Source organism: Trachymyrmex septentrionalis, unplaced genomic scaffold (genome assembly GCF_001594115.1).
Source record: "Trachymyrmex septentrionalis isolate Tsep2-gDNA-1 unplaced genomic scaffold, Tsep1.0 scaffold97, whole genome shotgun sequence".
NCBI lineage: Eukaryota > Metazoa > Arthropoda > Insecta > Hymenoptera > Formicidae > Trachymyrmex > Trachymyrmex septentrionalis.
The window spans coordinates 332,697-347,365 of NW_017306160.1; the positions used below are offsets into that span (position 1 = coordinate 332,697).

Consider the following 14,669-nt stretch of genomic DNA (forward strand, 5'->3'; position numbering starts at 1 on the left):
CATATTATCATGTTTTAACAGTATGTGTGTATAAAATAAAAGCTACATTTCTCACTTGGAACACATCGACGGCTTGTACCAAATTCGTTAGTAACTCGTTAACACCTACATTGCCATGTACGATAGTAAATATCTCTGTATTAGATCTAGATCTCATAATAATCATAAGAACTGGCAAGGTATCAACATCTATGCTCGACACAGCTAATGAACCAACAGTACCAAGGGTTTGAGTTACAGAATACAAAAATCTGAAAATCAAATAAACATTTAACGCAAGCTCGATAAATTTTTAACATTGCATATTTGTATAAACTTTACCTTTCTTTGTTAGATTCATATGTGATGTCCCAACCCCATACTATAAAATTTGCCGAAAGAAGTTGAAGCACCGTTTCGAAGCCTAATAGTTGAGTACAAAAGACGTTTGCTAAAACACTGTTATCATGGTGCAAATATACAGCCAATAATTTTCTCTGTAATAATATAAAATTATATATTTCCATCCAGTTTTACATATTTACCGCGTTTTTTTTAATACTTAGAACAAACCTCTTTCGCTGGTTTTAGACACGATTCCTTCAGGGCATCTTCGAATGTACCAGTAAAGAATTCCGGGTGTGCCGGTCCGTATCGCTTTTCAAATTGTTCCGCAAAATGTAACGTACCCATCACCTCATCTACTACATTTTCTGGCACTGTTTATAAATAAAGAAATATATTATTGAATTGTGATACTGACATCATATCATTTCAATAAAACAACAGTTCCCTTATGATACAAAACACTCACTGAGACGTTCTATTTTAGTGGGTTTAACATCGTCTATGAAAATATCATCGTCGCCAGTAAACTCTTCTGGAACATCAAATTCTTCCACATCCTCTGGTTCATCTATTGAACTATCGCTGTCAATTAGATCTACGACTTTCTGAAATATAAAATACAAATGTGTGTATTATAATTTTATATATAAATTAATAGAAAAAAATTTATTTCTCCGATATTACCTTCTTTTCTTCCTTCGCTGGAAGTTTTCCGACGGATAAATCATGTTCCGGATAACATATACCACTTTGTGCCAATATTACATTATCATCCTTCAACGAACTAGGCCAACCTTTCCACTGTTGATTTCGTACAGGTACATCTATTAACGAATAGATGTCCGTCTTCACTTCTAGCACAGTACGTGTACCAGGAAACTTCAGCTTGTATGTTTTATTATGCACCTCGTCCTTGACGTTTAACGTATATGTCTGAGTCATACGATCTGATGACAGAATGACACTGGAACGAAAAAATATAAATTTGTAATTATAATAATCATAAAATTACATCGATAAAATTTTACAACTTACGCCTCATTAGCCACGTCACCGTCTTGCGGCAAAGATGACTGTAGATATAATGTATTTTCTCTAGGAAGATCTAACGTCTGCAGCACGGTATTCGGTGTCATATTCGCAAATTCCTTTTTCCATCCATAAAGTTTCTGTTGACAAGGTGGTACAGTTGTTTTACACCATATAGATTGCTTAAGATCTCCTGAAAAAAGAACATAAAATAATTTGATTTGTTCCGTCTTATTAAATTTTTGTTAATTACCAAAATCGTCTAAATATAATCATCATTTTCGCTTACTCAAAGTCGATAAATCTGACAAATTTATTTTATAAACGTTATCGAGATAGTTAATGTGGAATGTAAGTTGTCTATTTTTTATGCAACTTTTAGGTCTACTTGTCCCAGGTTTTGCATTTTCTACTATGTCTGCTTTCATGGCTCCTGTTTTTTTCGAGTTTTGCACCGTTTGTAACTTTGATGACGATGACGATGATGAAAGTGGTGTTACTTTAATTTCTTCTACCATTTCTATATCAGGAGCCATTTCAGAAGGAAGCTGCTGCGTAGTTTGGGGCATAGCCTTATTTATCGCAGCCTAAATGAGAAGATATATGTTGAGATAATCAAAGTTGCTACAACATATGTTTGCTTTCTAATAAGAAACAGATCCATTATAATATTGAATCATTTCATCTTTGTTTAACATTGAAAAAAAAAACGAAGATATAATGATATACTATTGGAGCTTTCCAGCATTAGATATGACAGTGATCATTTCACTTTTAACATTGGCAAATAAGAATATAAGAAGACACTGTGTTACACTCTCTATCTGTGTCTCTTGACTGCTGAAAAAAAGCATTCATGCTTTAATTATATTTACCAACAAATCCCAATTTGTTTGTTCCAAATATAAAATCGCTTCTCCGAAATCATCAATTCCAGTACAAGCCTGAAAATAATTTAAAAGACAAATACAAAGATAGAATGTAAAATGGAAAGTTACAGTAATATTTATACGAAGATACGTCATCGATACTCGTCTGAGAATTCGTCAAGTTTCAAAACAAAGGCATGTAAGACATGACAAAGGAATTAAGTGGAAGTTTTCACGAATTTTAGCAAATCATGGTGTCAACGCGATTTGACCGATATAAGTCATGTATTTGAATACACCGTTAATTTTTTAAGTATTACGAAAAAAGTTTATTGGATATCTCGAGAAAGTTCTCGTCTCAAATGCAAACAAATTATTGTCAATGTCATGTACACGTAACTCCATAACCTAAGAATGCATTTGCGTTGCGCTTGCGAGAAGTTTGTAGAATCCATCAATTTACCTGAAAGTCAGCTAGTATCGCGTCCCGATTTTCGGCCATCGCAATGAAATTCCAATACAAAGATTGCAAGACGTCCAAGTTCAACGATACTCTCGCGTTCTATTATCTTATAGCTATTACAAATAATATGAACAACAACCGCGAGCCATTGAAGTCTTGAACCACGAAATTTTCACGTAAGATACTCGGCGTCTCATTGCACGTATTGTACAATTATACAGTAGCACAATCTGCACAGTCTGTGGCAATAAGGGCCATTCCACACAAACTTGCATAGCCGCATAAACATATATATAAAGAAAATCATCCAATCGTATTTTACGTTTGCCTTTATGACAGAAATGTGATTGGATAATTTTCTTTATGCTTATGGTTGTGCGGCTATGTAAGTTTGTGTAAAATGACTCTAAGCGAGGAGCACAGATTCTTGCATAACGCATAAAATATGAAACATAAGAAAATCAACCAACCATTCTTTATTACATGGAAGAGAGAGAAACGAAGAACTTTGATTGGTACATTTTCTCATGTATTACGTGTATTATACGTTGTGCAAGCGTCTGTGCTCCTCGCTTTATGCTCGTCTACAATAAACAGTAGCAGTAGAGGCTGTAGACATGTCGGAAGTAAGCTGGTTTTCCGGCCTAGCCAGGGACGCAATTCCGTAACTATCTTTACACGCCTACTGACAGTTGTCGATGGCCTAGTTTTCACCGAGGGTTTAATCCGGATTAGGATGTAAGAACCAACCAACTACAGTCGATTATTTCCCTGTTACAGTCGAATGACAAGGGTATGCTCAACTGTAGTTGATTGGTTCTTACATTTTGTGATCCAAATTAAACGGTGAAAACCTCCCTTCCTCGGTGAAAACTAGGCTGGTGTCGTTACGCAGATATTTTATATGGTGAAAAAGCTGCACAACGACATAGCAATATCGTTAAGCTAACTTTTGCAAAATACATTTTGCCGCGTCTCATTGAAGTTCAACCGAACGAACAACGAGCAGCAAAGAAAAATCTGTAATATTTGCAAAAAATGTAAAAATTGAGTACATTTATAACGAGTATATACAATGAGTACATTTTTATTAAGATTTGAAGTGATGGGGATATTCTAAATTCTAAATAATTACTTAAAATGATTGTCCAAAATTGTAACTGCACTAACAGTTGCCATATAATCACAAGTTTTTAACTTTTTAAGTTTTCCATATTAATTTTCACGCGCGCGGGCGCGAGCTGAGCAAATAAAAGACACATATTTAAGGTTAAACTTTAATACATATGCTGTTGTCGTTATTCCTTTTCATGCGCAGCAAATGTAGCGAAAGCAATTATAAAAAATTGGCATCATGTAACATTTTTGCTGCCGCAGCGTGTTGCGCATGAAAAGGTACCTTTAGGCGCGTAATACAGTTACGGAATATCGCGTCCCAGAAATGATTGATCAATCAACGTAGTAGCAGAAGCATTGCGATGAAAGTTTTTATAAGCAATGTTAAATGTAATAAATAAATACAAACAACAATGTTTATCGTTATAAATAAATACGATTGATTAACACTTCAATGCTTTCCATCATTCACACAATATATTCATCCCAATACATCAGTTTGAATTTGCCGCTATATGGACTTAAAATGGCAGACCTTTGAGGTACTTTATATATCTAGTGACTTTATCCTCATCACGTTAAAGTGGCGCACCATGAAGAGGATTGTTAAAATTAAAATAATTTAATAGAAAGTTACTAGTCAATTCTGCTGAACAACAAATGCGATTGGTCAGTTCCAATGTAACAATCAAATCGATTTATGTTAAAGTTGGTGAGAGGTGAGGTCAGCTCATGTGAATTCTCCATAATTCAATTTTTTATATGTCTAACCTAATATTCGATTACGAAAAATAGTGTATAACATATTTAAATTATTTAATATACAAAAAATGTTTTTAAAATTTAGTACAAGTTTAAAAAAAATTTTTTATATCATAACAAATATAAAATTAACCAATTTATAGGGAAAAGAGGAAGTAAAGAAGATGAAAACTATAGCTCAAGAGAGAAAATACTTTCCACTTAAAGCAAGAAGAAATTATCTACTTTTGGTATGTTTAATCAGCTTAATTTAATTTAATTGTTTTAAATTATATTAATAAACATTTTTTTCTGTGGAAACGACAATGAAGAACGAACGTTCGCAGCTGTCACAATTTCAAAAATAAGTAATATGGGAAATATAAATAGAATATCCAATATACGTATGTTGCGATACAAGAAATTATGATTTCCGTTATTATTTTTATTATTAATCAGTTATAAATACAAAACAAACATGCCTTCAAAGTATGGACTTTTATTGCTGCTTGTTTGCATAGGATGTGTTTTGTTATTTATTACATTCATAGAGAAAAGTTTATGGTTAAAGAGAGAGATTCCGAAAATAAATCTAATACAGCTTGAAACAATATATGAAGTAACTGATACATCAGAAATTTCTAGAATCATAATTGAGCCACCATGCAATGCTACTTTTGTGATATGGATTGTCACATCTTATGCGGGTGAGCCTTCACCAAGGAGTGCTTTACGGCGAGCTTATACAGATGAAGAGTTGCAGGCTTTAGGAATCAGAAGAATATTTTTACTCGGTACATTAAATGATTATGCCGAAAGAAAGACACATATGCTGCAAAATGCATTGTTGGACGAGTCACGACGATTCAATGACTTACTTCAGGGAGATTTTTTAGACACTTATAGAAATTTAACTCGCAAGCACCTGATGGGCCTTCAGTGGGCAGCAAATAATTGCAAAGATGTTAAATATATTATGAAAATGGACGATGATATTATTGTAAATATATATGACATATTAGAGAAATTACACTCGGGTATGATAGAAAAGAATACTTTGACTGGTTATATTATGAAGAATATGATTCCTGTTCGAGAACCAGCCAACAAATGGTATGTGAGTAAGGCGGAATATGCGGATAATATTTATCCTGACTTTGTCTCTGGCTGGCTGTACATCATGCATCTGCAAATAGCAAGTCGACTGATTGATTATGCCATATCTTCCCATGATTACTTTTGGATAGACGATGTGTTTGTCACTGGTATCCTCAGACAAACTCTAAACATAAAAATTCAAAATATCAGTGAGTTATATACGACAGATTATAGATATTTGGAATGTTGTATAAAGGGAAAAGCAAATCTACTAAAATGCGAATTCTTGGTTGGTCCTAATGGCGGCGATACAGAGTTGCAAGTAAGATTCAAGGAATTTGCCAAATTTTGCCATACAAATTGTTCTATCCGTAAGAAGAGTAATCTTGTTGGTAAGACCTGCGTGGTGACGTACAAGGAGCCAAAATTATACAAAGGTGCTGTGCAAATAAGTCCAGTCAGAATTTTATAAAGAAATAATGGAGGAAAGGGTAGGTAGAATGAGATTAACAACACTTTAATAAATTATATATTATTTTATTACTAAGAAAAAATCTATTTATTATAATATATAAAATTTGTACAGTATATTTTATACGTTATATAAAGTTTTACAGAATTGTAGTTATTTATTTTATCTATCTTTTTATGCGTCAATAAATTCTTATAATAGTTATTATATCACAGTCCCATATATATGTGATATACAGTTTCTCTAACGTAAAATGAAGTGGATCCAAATTTTAAGTTTACATTTTCTTAGCACAAGAACAATATAATTGGATGTTATTTTTAAAAATCTTATATACAGATCTTGATAATTGAAACATTTATTTTATCTTTTATCATCAAAAGAATGAACGAAATAACAAATAATTATTTATTATAGAAAAAATTAAAGTTAAAATTTAAAAAAGCAAATTACATTTCTATAGGTTTTTTGAATGTATTACATACAAGAGATACAGATTATAGCAAATTTGCAATTTTCACAAATGAAAATAAAGTTGCAATTTTATTTACTTTAGATAATTGGAAGTACAGATGGTATCTTTCGATTCTATTAACAAAAATATTTTAATATAATTACAGCCTTGGCCAAAAAACACCACAAATTGATGTAAATATTCTATATCAAACGAAAAATAAATTTAAAAAGTTTTATTAAGAAATAAAATTATCATTTTAATTATAACAGAGAGAAATTTGAGACCGGCCATGCTCGGGATTTAGTTGTGACTTTATTTTGAAGGAGCTCTATGTCCACAAAAATTATATATAATTGTTATAAAAATTATATTTATTTTATAACAATTTTAGCATATCGTTTTTCCTCAGATTTTATTTTATAATTAGATTTTATTTTTTCCAAGAAAATAAAAAATTGAACATGCTTATATTTATAACTAACGCTGTAGATATTTGTATCAATTTTCTATTAAAATATTTAATTTCGAGAAGATAATATACATGAGAAGCTGTTATCTAATTTTAAAGTAGAGATTTTTTTTTCGGTAACTGAAAGGTTGCACCTATGCATAAATGATCACTACCTACTACAAAATTTGGTATTCGAGGTAGTTCGCTACATTGACTTACTGTAGGTAGAATGTATTTCTCTAAAGGCTGGATGTTACTGTAGAATATATAATCCACTGTGATCCACTCTTCCTGATGCGTCGTTGCTTCTTTCTCACCATGGGCGCTTACATGCATATAAATGCTACGCATGTCAAAGGGATGCGTTAAAGTGCCGGACGAGAATCTCGCGGAATGACCCTTCACAATCTCGATAACTTGCGTGCAATTGTTATCACTGTTTGCGCCCTGTTGTAATACATGCATATTACAAGGCGTGGACATACTTTCATCTAGTTTTTGATAATGTGATTCGCTGTTTTCCAGCTGGAAGAAATGAATAGAGAAATATCTTAAAATACAATTAGAAAAAAAGATTAAGATTGAAAAAAAAAATATGGAATGTAAAAAAATAATTAAAACTACTGTTTTCGGGATCTTTTTCTCTCTTTTCGAAAAATTTTAGATATAAACATGAATATATTGATGGTATTCATCGAAATATATAAACCAAAATAAATTTTTAAATAGGTGAAAAAAATTAAGTTTTATATACATTTTTATATACATACATAATCCATATAACACAGATCATTCTAGCAATATTGCAGTAACATTCGCAACGTCCCAATAATATTGCAGTAACATTACGATGTTACTGCAAGCTTCTGCGCTGTATAGGAATTGTTATATGTTCAAGAACATACCATGACTTTACCGGTGCCTTCTCTTCGCAGTCTTTGAGTCAGGATATTAAAATGTTGACAGTTATCGGTAACGCATAATCGCGATGGTATTAATGAATTGGACAGAGAACGAAATCGAGACGGCTCTAAACTTCGTCCTTTCCCACAATACTTGAACGAACCTTTTGTTAGGAACCTATAAACACCCGTGAATGGCTCTAAATTAAAGTCGCCTGCGAGTATGATTGGTAAATACTTCGGGCCCGTTCTGCAAAGTAATTTTATAAATAATTAATACTCGCATGAAGATCTCTTACCCAGACATGATGAGCAAATAATTTTTTAAAGGCATGTCCTCACATCGTGTTCTCGATGAATGCAATTCGTTCTATTTCCGCTAATAAAAGCTGTATCTGCGCCAATCTTACGTCGTTGCGTTTCGGATTATATAACAAGTGAGTAGTAGCTACCACGATTTGCGCTTCCGGATTGTCTTTGAGGGCCAGTTTAGCGATTATACCGACGTTATCTCTGTTTAGAATCTCGATTCCGGGTTGATATAACTCTACCTTTGCATAATCTAACAAAATAAATTCATTGGAGCGATATAACAAAAGTAAACCATCCTTCTTGTTGTTGGTTCTTTTTTTATACAGATATTCATATCCATGCTGTTTAAATGGAGCCACGAAATCTAGCAGATGATCCTCCTGCATTTCCTGAAGGCATATTATCTGGAATATTCGACAATATAATAGCAGATATTCTTTAAGCATCTAGTTTCAGGTTTGACAACATTAAATGCCGAAGAATAAATATGTACATTTGCCTCCGCCTCGAATATTTCTTGTATCACAAGGGATTTTCGTGTTTTCCAACTCAGGGCTTTCTTGTTATGATTCATGTACAGATACGAGTGATCTTCCAATAGATTTTGTGCCAAGATATTAAAGGACAAGAGTTTCAATATGAAAAAATCTTCCATATTATTGGATGATCTATCTAAAAATGTTTGAAAAATCATGTTCTTTGGGCGGAAAAAACAATTAGGTAAATAATAAGTGAATCTAGACACATATATGAATACAAGCAGAAATGTGCCCTATACAGTCAAGGCTAGATTTCTTAGGCCAGTATTTACAGCCAGTTCTTATATTCAAGACCATCTTAAGTTCTGTCTCGAGATGTCACAAACCAATAAGAGAGCCATATTAATATCATAAGACATTACTTAAGACAGTCTTGAAATAAGAACAAACTATGAATACCGGCCTTAATATTTCTTACTTAATTTTTTTTTATAAATACATTTTTCCATTCTACAAACTGTGCCAAGTAAATAGCATTATGTATATTTATACATCCATTTGAAAATGTAATGTTTAAACAAAAAAGAGTAACTTTTACCTTCTTCAATTCGTTTCCACTTCCTTATAGTCTTGTACCTTTTTTTATCTATATAATTTCCATAGGTATCAGCTGCACATACGTTAGCTTTAACATTATGTGTCGTATCTGCAAAACCAGTCTGACAGTAAAGCAGTGCATTCGCTAGGTCGCACATTGCGCTAGTGTTGCTTTGGCTGTAGCAGGTGTCAAAATAAGGTTCCATTTTGACTTCTGTACACTTCTGACGGGACGGAGAATTATCCATAGAGGCAATAAGTTCCAGGTAATTGGAGACCAAAGCTTTCCAGACAGGACTCTTACACAAATTCTCTAAGAGTAATTGTTGCCAAGTTGGCTCCAGTGTACAAAAGATCTGAAAAGGAATCGTACAATGAACAAGATTATAAACATATAAGGCTAAACGAGCATGATCAACCTTCCGATGTACAATGCCAATACTGAAAATCTAATATATATGTAATATGAAATGTAAGGTTTAGTAGCATTAACAGTGTATACTGAAACACAGTTCAAAAATGAGGAAAAGGGAAACTTAAGAAGGTAAAAAAATTTATTATTAACTGAACTTCGTAAAACCGCACGTTTTTGACATTTCTGAGCAATGCTTTCGAGCAATGCAATCGAGAGTACAGATTGAATTCCTCCTCGAGAAAAGATCAGCGTTCTAACCTAACCAATAACCATCGCGCTAAATAATGACAGAGTTAAGGTCAACCGCGAGACTCGGCGAGGGCGGAGGGGGGAAGGGGGAGGGTAAGAGACGCGAGGGCCGCGTTTGTGCGGGAGATGCGCTTACCTTTCGCGATTGCAGAAACGTCGCCGTCCGCGCGTTACATGCTATGTTTAGCAGAGAAGCGGTGCTCGTCAGCAGCAGCCTCGGGGATACGCTCATTTATCACCGCGGATTTTGATTTTTTTTTTTTTTTTTCACGCCCCTATCATAACTCACGCATCGGGATTGTCGAGATCTGGCGGACCGTTACCGTGGGCACTGCTTCGATGTGTACATACCGCGCGACGTAAAATGCGTGATTCCTCAGGTACGAGGCTGCAAGCAACCTGATCAGCCTGATCTCCCGCTCGCTCACGATTCCGTCGTCGAAAAGACACGATCTGCTAAATCGGGCAAAGGAAGGGTCGCGGGACCAGATCGGTGCAGATCAGTCTCGTTTCAAATCAATCGTTGACCCTGACGAAGCGAGTTTAGTTCTCCATCGCACGTATGTAGTATACACACGTATATAGGCGAACGGGAGGTGGAGGGGAATACAAACGCGATCATTTAACCGAGATCCATATTCGTTGATATTTGTATTCTGTATATTTAGCAGGGCACAAATGCTGATGGCCGTAGGGTCCATAGGCCTTGCTGAACTTCTTCCACGGTTTTTTGATACTTTCTCTTTTTCTCAACGAGAAAGAAAGGGGAGAAAAATGAACCGTGCATGAACTTTAGCTAAAAAGAACAGAACTCGTGTAACGCCGAATGCTGCGCGCGCGAAAAGTCGAAATCAGTTCAAGAATGAATGGGGGCGGTAATTAATTATAATTAAACCCGAAACACAAATTGATCAGTCATAGTCGAATGTGAAAAGAAGAATAATCGACTATGGTTGGTCAATTTTTAAGACATAATTATATCTTATATCTATTATGTATATCAGGACTTAAAGAAGGAATTAAAAATGATATTATTAGTAAGCTAATTTAATTAGGAAATTTCGCTTATTTATCCTTTTCTTTGTACGACGATGATGATGATAAAATAATATCTCAACTAAATATTGTGTCTATGAAAGCCAAACACAGGATGTTCGCGTGTTCGATGTTAACATCCTGTTTGGCAGTTATAGATATAATATTTAGTTGATTTATTCTTTGGAGCCTGTCAATTTGTTTTTATTGTAAAATAATATCTATAATAAAAATGGATGTAAATTAGAGTACAGATAAGATAATAATAAAATAATAAAGTAATATTAAATGATAATTAAATGATTAAGGAATATTTAAAGGTAATTAAAAAATAATTAACTATCTAATAAAAATAACTTGATTAAGTCAATCATTTACTTGAAGCCGTTCAAATGTCTATTTCTATTAATGTAGATTAACTTAATCGGCAATGCAGATAAACTGATTAACAATAATTGCCAAGTAATTATAGCATTTTGCGAACATGAATAGAATTTGTTAATTTTTTATTGTTTAACATATAGAAAAAAAGTTAGATTAAGGACAACGAATTATTAGTTGAGTTAGTTGGCGATTAACACTCTTTGGTCGAAATCACTCTAATGTTCATTTCTACAAAAGATTAGATCTTAATCTCGGTAACTTTAAACTCGGTTTAAGTTATTTTTTCTAGTTTTAGGAATTAGAAAGAGTATAGTAAAGAGTATAGTGAATCGAGATTAAAGTTGTTCCTCCGAGGTTGACATCAAAATTTGTAACACTGCAATTATTATAATACTCACTTGTTTGTGATACTATTTAATTTTTATGTTGGTTAAAGAACATTAATTAATTTTTCAAGGAATGACATATATCTCGTACAATAAAAAAGAATATAAATATTAAGTTTATTTTAATAATAATAATTCAAATTTGTAGGTATGACATAAAGAATATAATTGAGTTCAACAGACTTACCGTTAGCTCCGGAAGATTAATCTACATTAATACTTAGAAATGGATATAAGAAGCGCAAAAAATAAAGATAGCGAGAAAAGAACGAAACCTACTGTTAAGATACACTATCACTTTTAAAGATGCTTTACGGCGAGTAGAAAATTAAAGAACCGTTGTCTCGGATGATCCTCGTGGCTTCTGGAACGAGCTTTCAACGACAAGTGACACTAATCTCTTTATTTTCTCAAGAAAAGATTAGATTCTGTATGCTGGGTTTTGAAAGCAAAGGTCTCTATTTATTTTAACGTAACGGACATAGGTGAGTGGCAGTTGAGCACGTGTATTTTCAACAACAACGAATTGGTAATGCTCAATATTTTAATGCTTTGTACGTCCTCGCGATGCTCGCCGACGATAATGCACATTACTGAAACCCTTTTCTTGCCCTCTTTCCTTCTCTTTCATGGAAATATACTTATATTCTTGCTCGCTTCGGGAATATCGACAATATAATCTAGCGACAAGAGCGTGTCGCATCAGTAATGAGAAACTTACAATAGATGTTAATATGGATATTTATATTGTCGGAGGTTTATAGACATGTAAAATATTTCTTCATAGTTTACGATACAGGTAAATTTCTAGATTAGCTGCCCTTCTCCGATTTTTTTAAAACTTCGTTCTTTACATATATTTTTTATAGCTGAATTTGGAAGAATTTTTTGGCGATCGAACATATTTAGACCGCTGTCTTGAAAATTATAAAAAAAACTTTTTATCAATATTTCCTAAAATATTGATTATACCAAAAAAGTGTCGGAGAGCAGTGAACAGCTTTTAAACGCTATTCAATGCTGCTTTAGATGCATTCTGTTTCACGTATGACGTGCATCGTTTTATCTTTCTTTAATTTTCGATGAACAATAAGAATAAAATGATATATTATGCGTAAAATGAATCGCATCTTTTGATTGTGGGAGTTGAAACCAACTTTCCATAAAATTGCATCTATCCACAAAAAAACTCGTGATATTATCTACAAGAAAGGTTCTATACGTAATAGATGTGTATATGCAATACTTTAGTCGCTATATTAAAAAAAAATTGGTAATTATTCAGTTAATTGCTATCTCATCTTCGATTTTGAAATTAGGTTCATTCGACGTTTATGGATTTACAACTTCCCACGCGAAGCGCGATTCAACATATAGATTTTCAATTTTCCATACAAAGTGAGATTTAATTTGAAAATAAATTAGATTTATTTTTAACAGAGCGGAACTCTTCGGACACACATGTACCTTGCGATTGCGGAAGGTCCTTTTTCGCTCTCCTCCCTCTCTTCCTTCGCAATAATAATATATCATTTATTCTAAGAATTACAAAAAAATGATTAGTAAGTTGAACCGAAATTAAAATAATCTATATTGATAAAACGGACCTAAGAGAAAGAATTCATCAAAAAAATATGTTAAGATACGATATTTAATAAAGATTCCAGTATAAATTAAAATTTCCGAGCTTTCAAGACTTCGAATAATCGGTTAGAAATATTGAATGTCTAGAATATCTATAAGTATATAGATCATTGTGATAAAAAATGTAGATTGTGAGATTAATATTGAAATAAATATTAAGATAAATAAAACAAATAAATATACTTTATAAGGACTCTCAATCTTCAAAAATAACAACAATAAATTAAGTCAAGACTAATAAGAGTCAGCGCGGGGGGGGGGGGGGGGGGGAGGCGCAAGTTATTAATTTGGAATGATTAACTTAACTTGAATTGTTCTGCGATGTCTTCTTTCTTCATAAATCTTTATTTCATCACATAAATTTCTCTCTCTCAAGATTTATGAATAAAAAAACAGAATTAAATTCAATTTATCACGTATTTTCGTCATGTGACATAATTTTACCTCATAGAATTCCTCATTCAAAAACTGTAAGAAGTAATGATTTCACTTTTTGCGAACACAGCAAAAACTTTTCGTAACACCCTTTTTGCACACGTTTAAAATTGGATATAAAATATGAAACAGATGCGATAAATATGGAATGTATAAAAAATAGAAATAACTTAAGTAGTGATATACGTTCGCTTTATTTAAAAACAGCATTTGAAAGGCACTATGTACATATTATATACATGCAAATTGTGTGTCTCGACTTTTATGGTATGTAGAATAATATGTAGAATGTTTGATCATATGGAACTATAGCAACTGTGCTATCCATACACATGCAATGTGTATACAGTTGGTTATATCGCGCTGCTAGATGATATCACAATAAATATGAGAAACGCGATATCAAGGAATATCAAAAAAACGTCGCAATGCAACGATACATATAAAAATCGAATGTTATGTACATTATTGGCATCTTTTAACAAGTAGACTTTAGCGTCGGAGATAAATCTGTTTGTACTAAATTTACTAAGATAATTGCAATTTTTGTGCATCGAGATATGTCAAGAGATACAGTTTCCCTGTTTCATTTGATTCTATAGAAGATATGCCACCGCAAGAATACATTCGTGTAATCTCATTGTTTTCTACAGTTACTGAATTGCACTTTGATTAATTTTATACGATAGGTTTGTTTTTTATTTCTGTACTAAACTGTACAAGAACTCTCTTTTTCACTTTCAAATATACCTATCTCATATTAAGTTTCAAAGTATAGTTCAGCCATAGAAAGCAGATCTAATGACTG

At 32.9% G+C, this 14,669-nt stretch overlaps 3 protein-coding genes across 6 annotated transcripts in view; 1 reads left to right on the forward strand and 2 right to left on the reverse strand.

Annotated features, from left to right (window-relative positions):
* The window catches only part of LOC108756224 (FAS-associated factor 1), a 4,713-nt gene extending 1,731 nt beyond the window's left edge, over positions 1-2,982 (reverse strand). For both annotated transcript variants that reach the window (XM_018499848.1, XM_018499849.1), the window contains exons 1-9: positions 2,689-2,982; positions 2,232-2,300; positions 1,646-1,943; positions 1,363-1,549; positions 1,012-1,291; positions 794-932; positions 553-698; positions 322-476; positions 56-251 (exon numbers count right to left, since the gene is read on the reverse strand). In XM_018499848.1, coding sequence (XP_018355350.1) covers positions 56-251; positions 322-476; positions 553-698; positions 794-932; positions 1,012-1,291; positions 1,363-1,549; positions 1,646-1,943; positions 2,232-2,300; positions 2,689-2,727 — 1,509 coding nt within the window. In that variant the 5' untranslated portion in view covers positions 2,728-2,982. The remainder of the gene's footprint in view (positions 1-55; positions 252-321; positions 477-552; positions 699-793; positions 933-1,011; positions 1,292-1,362; positions 1,550-1,645; positions 1,944-2,231; positions 2,301-2,688) is intronic.
* Positions 2,983-4,638: 1,656 nt separating this feature from the next.
* On the forward strand, positions 4,639-6,153 carry LOC108756227 (beta-1,3-galactosyltransferase 5). 2 transcript variants are annotated; one of them, XM_018499856.1, is made up of 3 exons: positions 4,639-4,796; positions 4,878-5,852; positions 5,958-6,153. In XM_018499856.1, exons 2-3 carry the CDS (start codon positions 5,024-5,026, stop codon positions 6,113-6,115), a joined length of 987 nt encoding a protein of 328 aa, XP_018355358.1. In that variant the 5' UTR covers positions 4,639-4,796; positions 4,878-5,023; the 3' UTR covers positions 6,116-6,153. The 2 variants fall into 2 exon arrangements, with proteins under 2 accessions (XP_018355358.1, XP_018355357.1); XM_018499855.1 differs by having other exon boundaries at positions 4,641-4,796; positions 4,878-6,153.
* Positions 6,154-7,041: 888 nt separating this feature from the next.
* LOC108756225 (protein angel) lies at positions 7,042-12,084 on the reverse strand. 2 transcript variants are annotated; one of them, XM_018499851.1, is made up of 7 exons: positions 12,062-12,084; positions 10,114-10,506; positions 9,315-9,669; positions 8,731-8,909; positions 8,268-8,641; positions 7,929-8,175; positions 7,042-7,548 (listed from the first exon to the last, which is right to left on the reverse strand). In XM_018499851.1, the coding sequence occupies exons 2-7, from the start codon at positions 10,207-10,209 to the stop codon at positions 7,135-7,137; spliced, it is 1,665 nt and encodes a 554-aa protein (XP_018355353.1). In that variant the 5' UTR covers positions 10,210-10,506; positions 12,062-12,084; the 3' UTR covers positions 7,042-7,134. The 2 variants fall into 2 exon arrangements, with proteins under 2 accessions (XP_018355353.1, XP_018355352.1); XM_018499850.1 differs by lacking the exon at positions 12,062-12,084 and having other exon boundaries at positions 10,114-10,562.
* Between the last annotated feature and the right edge of the window lie 2,585 nt (positions 12,085-14,669).

What these genes read in the sequence shown, in the direction of transcription:
- LOC108756227 (XM_018499855.1), top strand. Translation starts at nt 5,024, where the DNA reads ATGCCTTCAAAGTATGGACTTTTATTGCTGCTTGTTTGCATAGGATGT.
- LOC108756225 (XM_018499851.1), bottom strand. Translation starts at nt 10,209, where the DNA reads ATGAGCGTATCCCCGAGGCTGCTGCTGACGAGCACCGCTTCTCTGCTA. An exon ending in CGTTTCTGCAATCGCGAAAG is followed by an intron (nt 9,670 to 10,113) that starts GTAAGCGCATCT and finishes ATTCCTTTTCAG; the next exon opens with ATCTTTTGTACACTGGAGCC. An exon ending in AAGGCACCGGTAAAGTCATG is followed by an intron (nt 7,549 to 7,928) that starts GTATGTTCTTGA and finishes CATTTCTTCCAG; the next exon opens with CTGGAAAACAGCGAATCACA.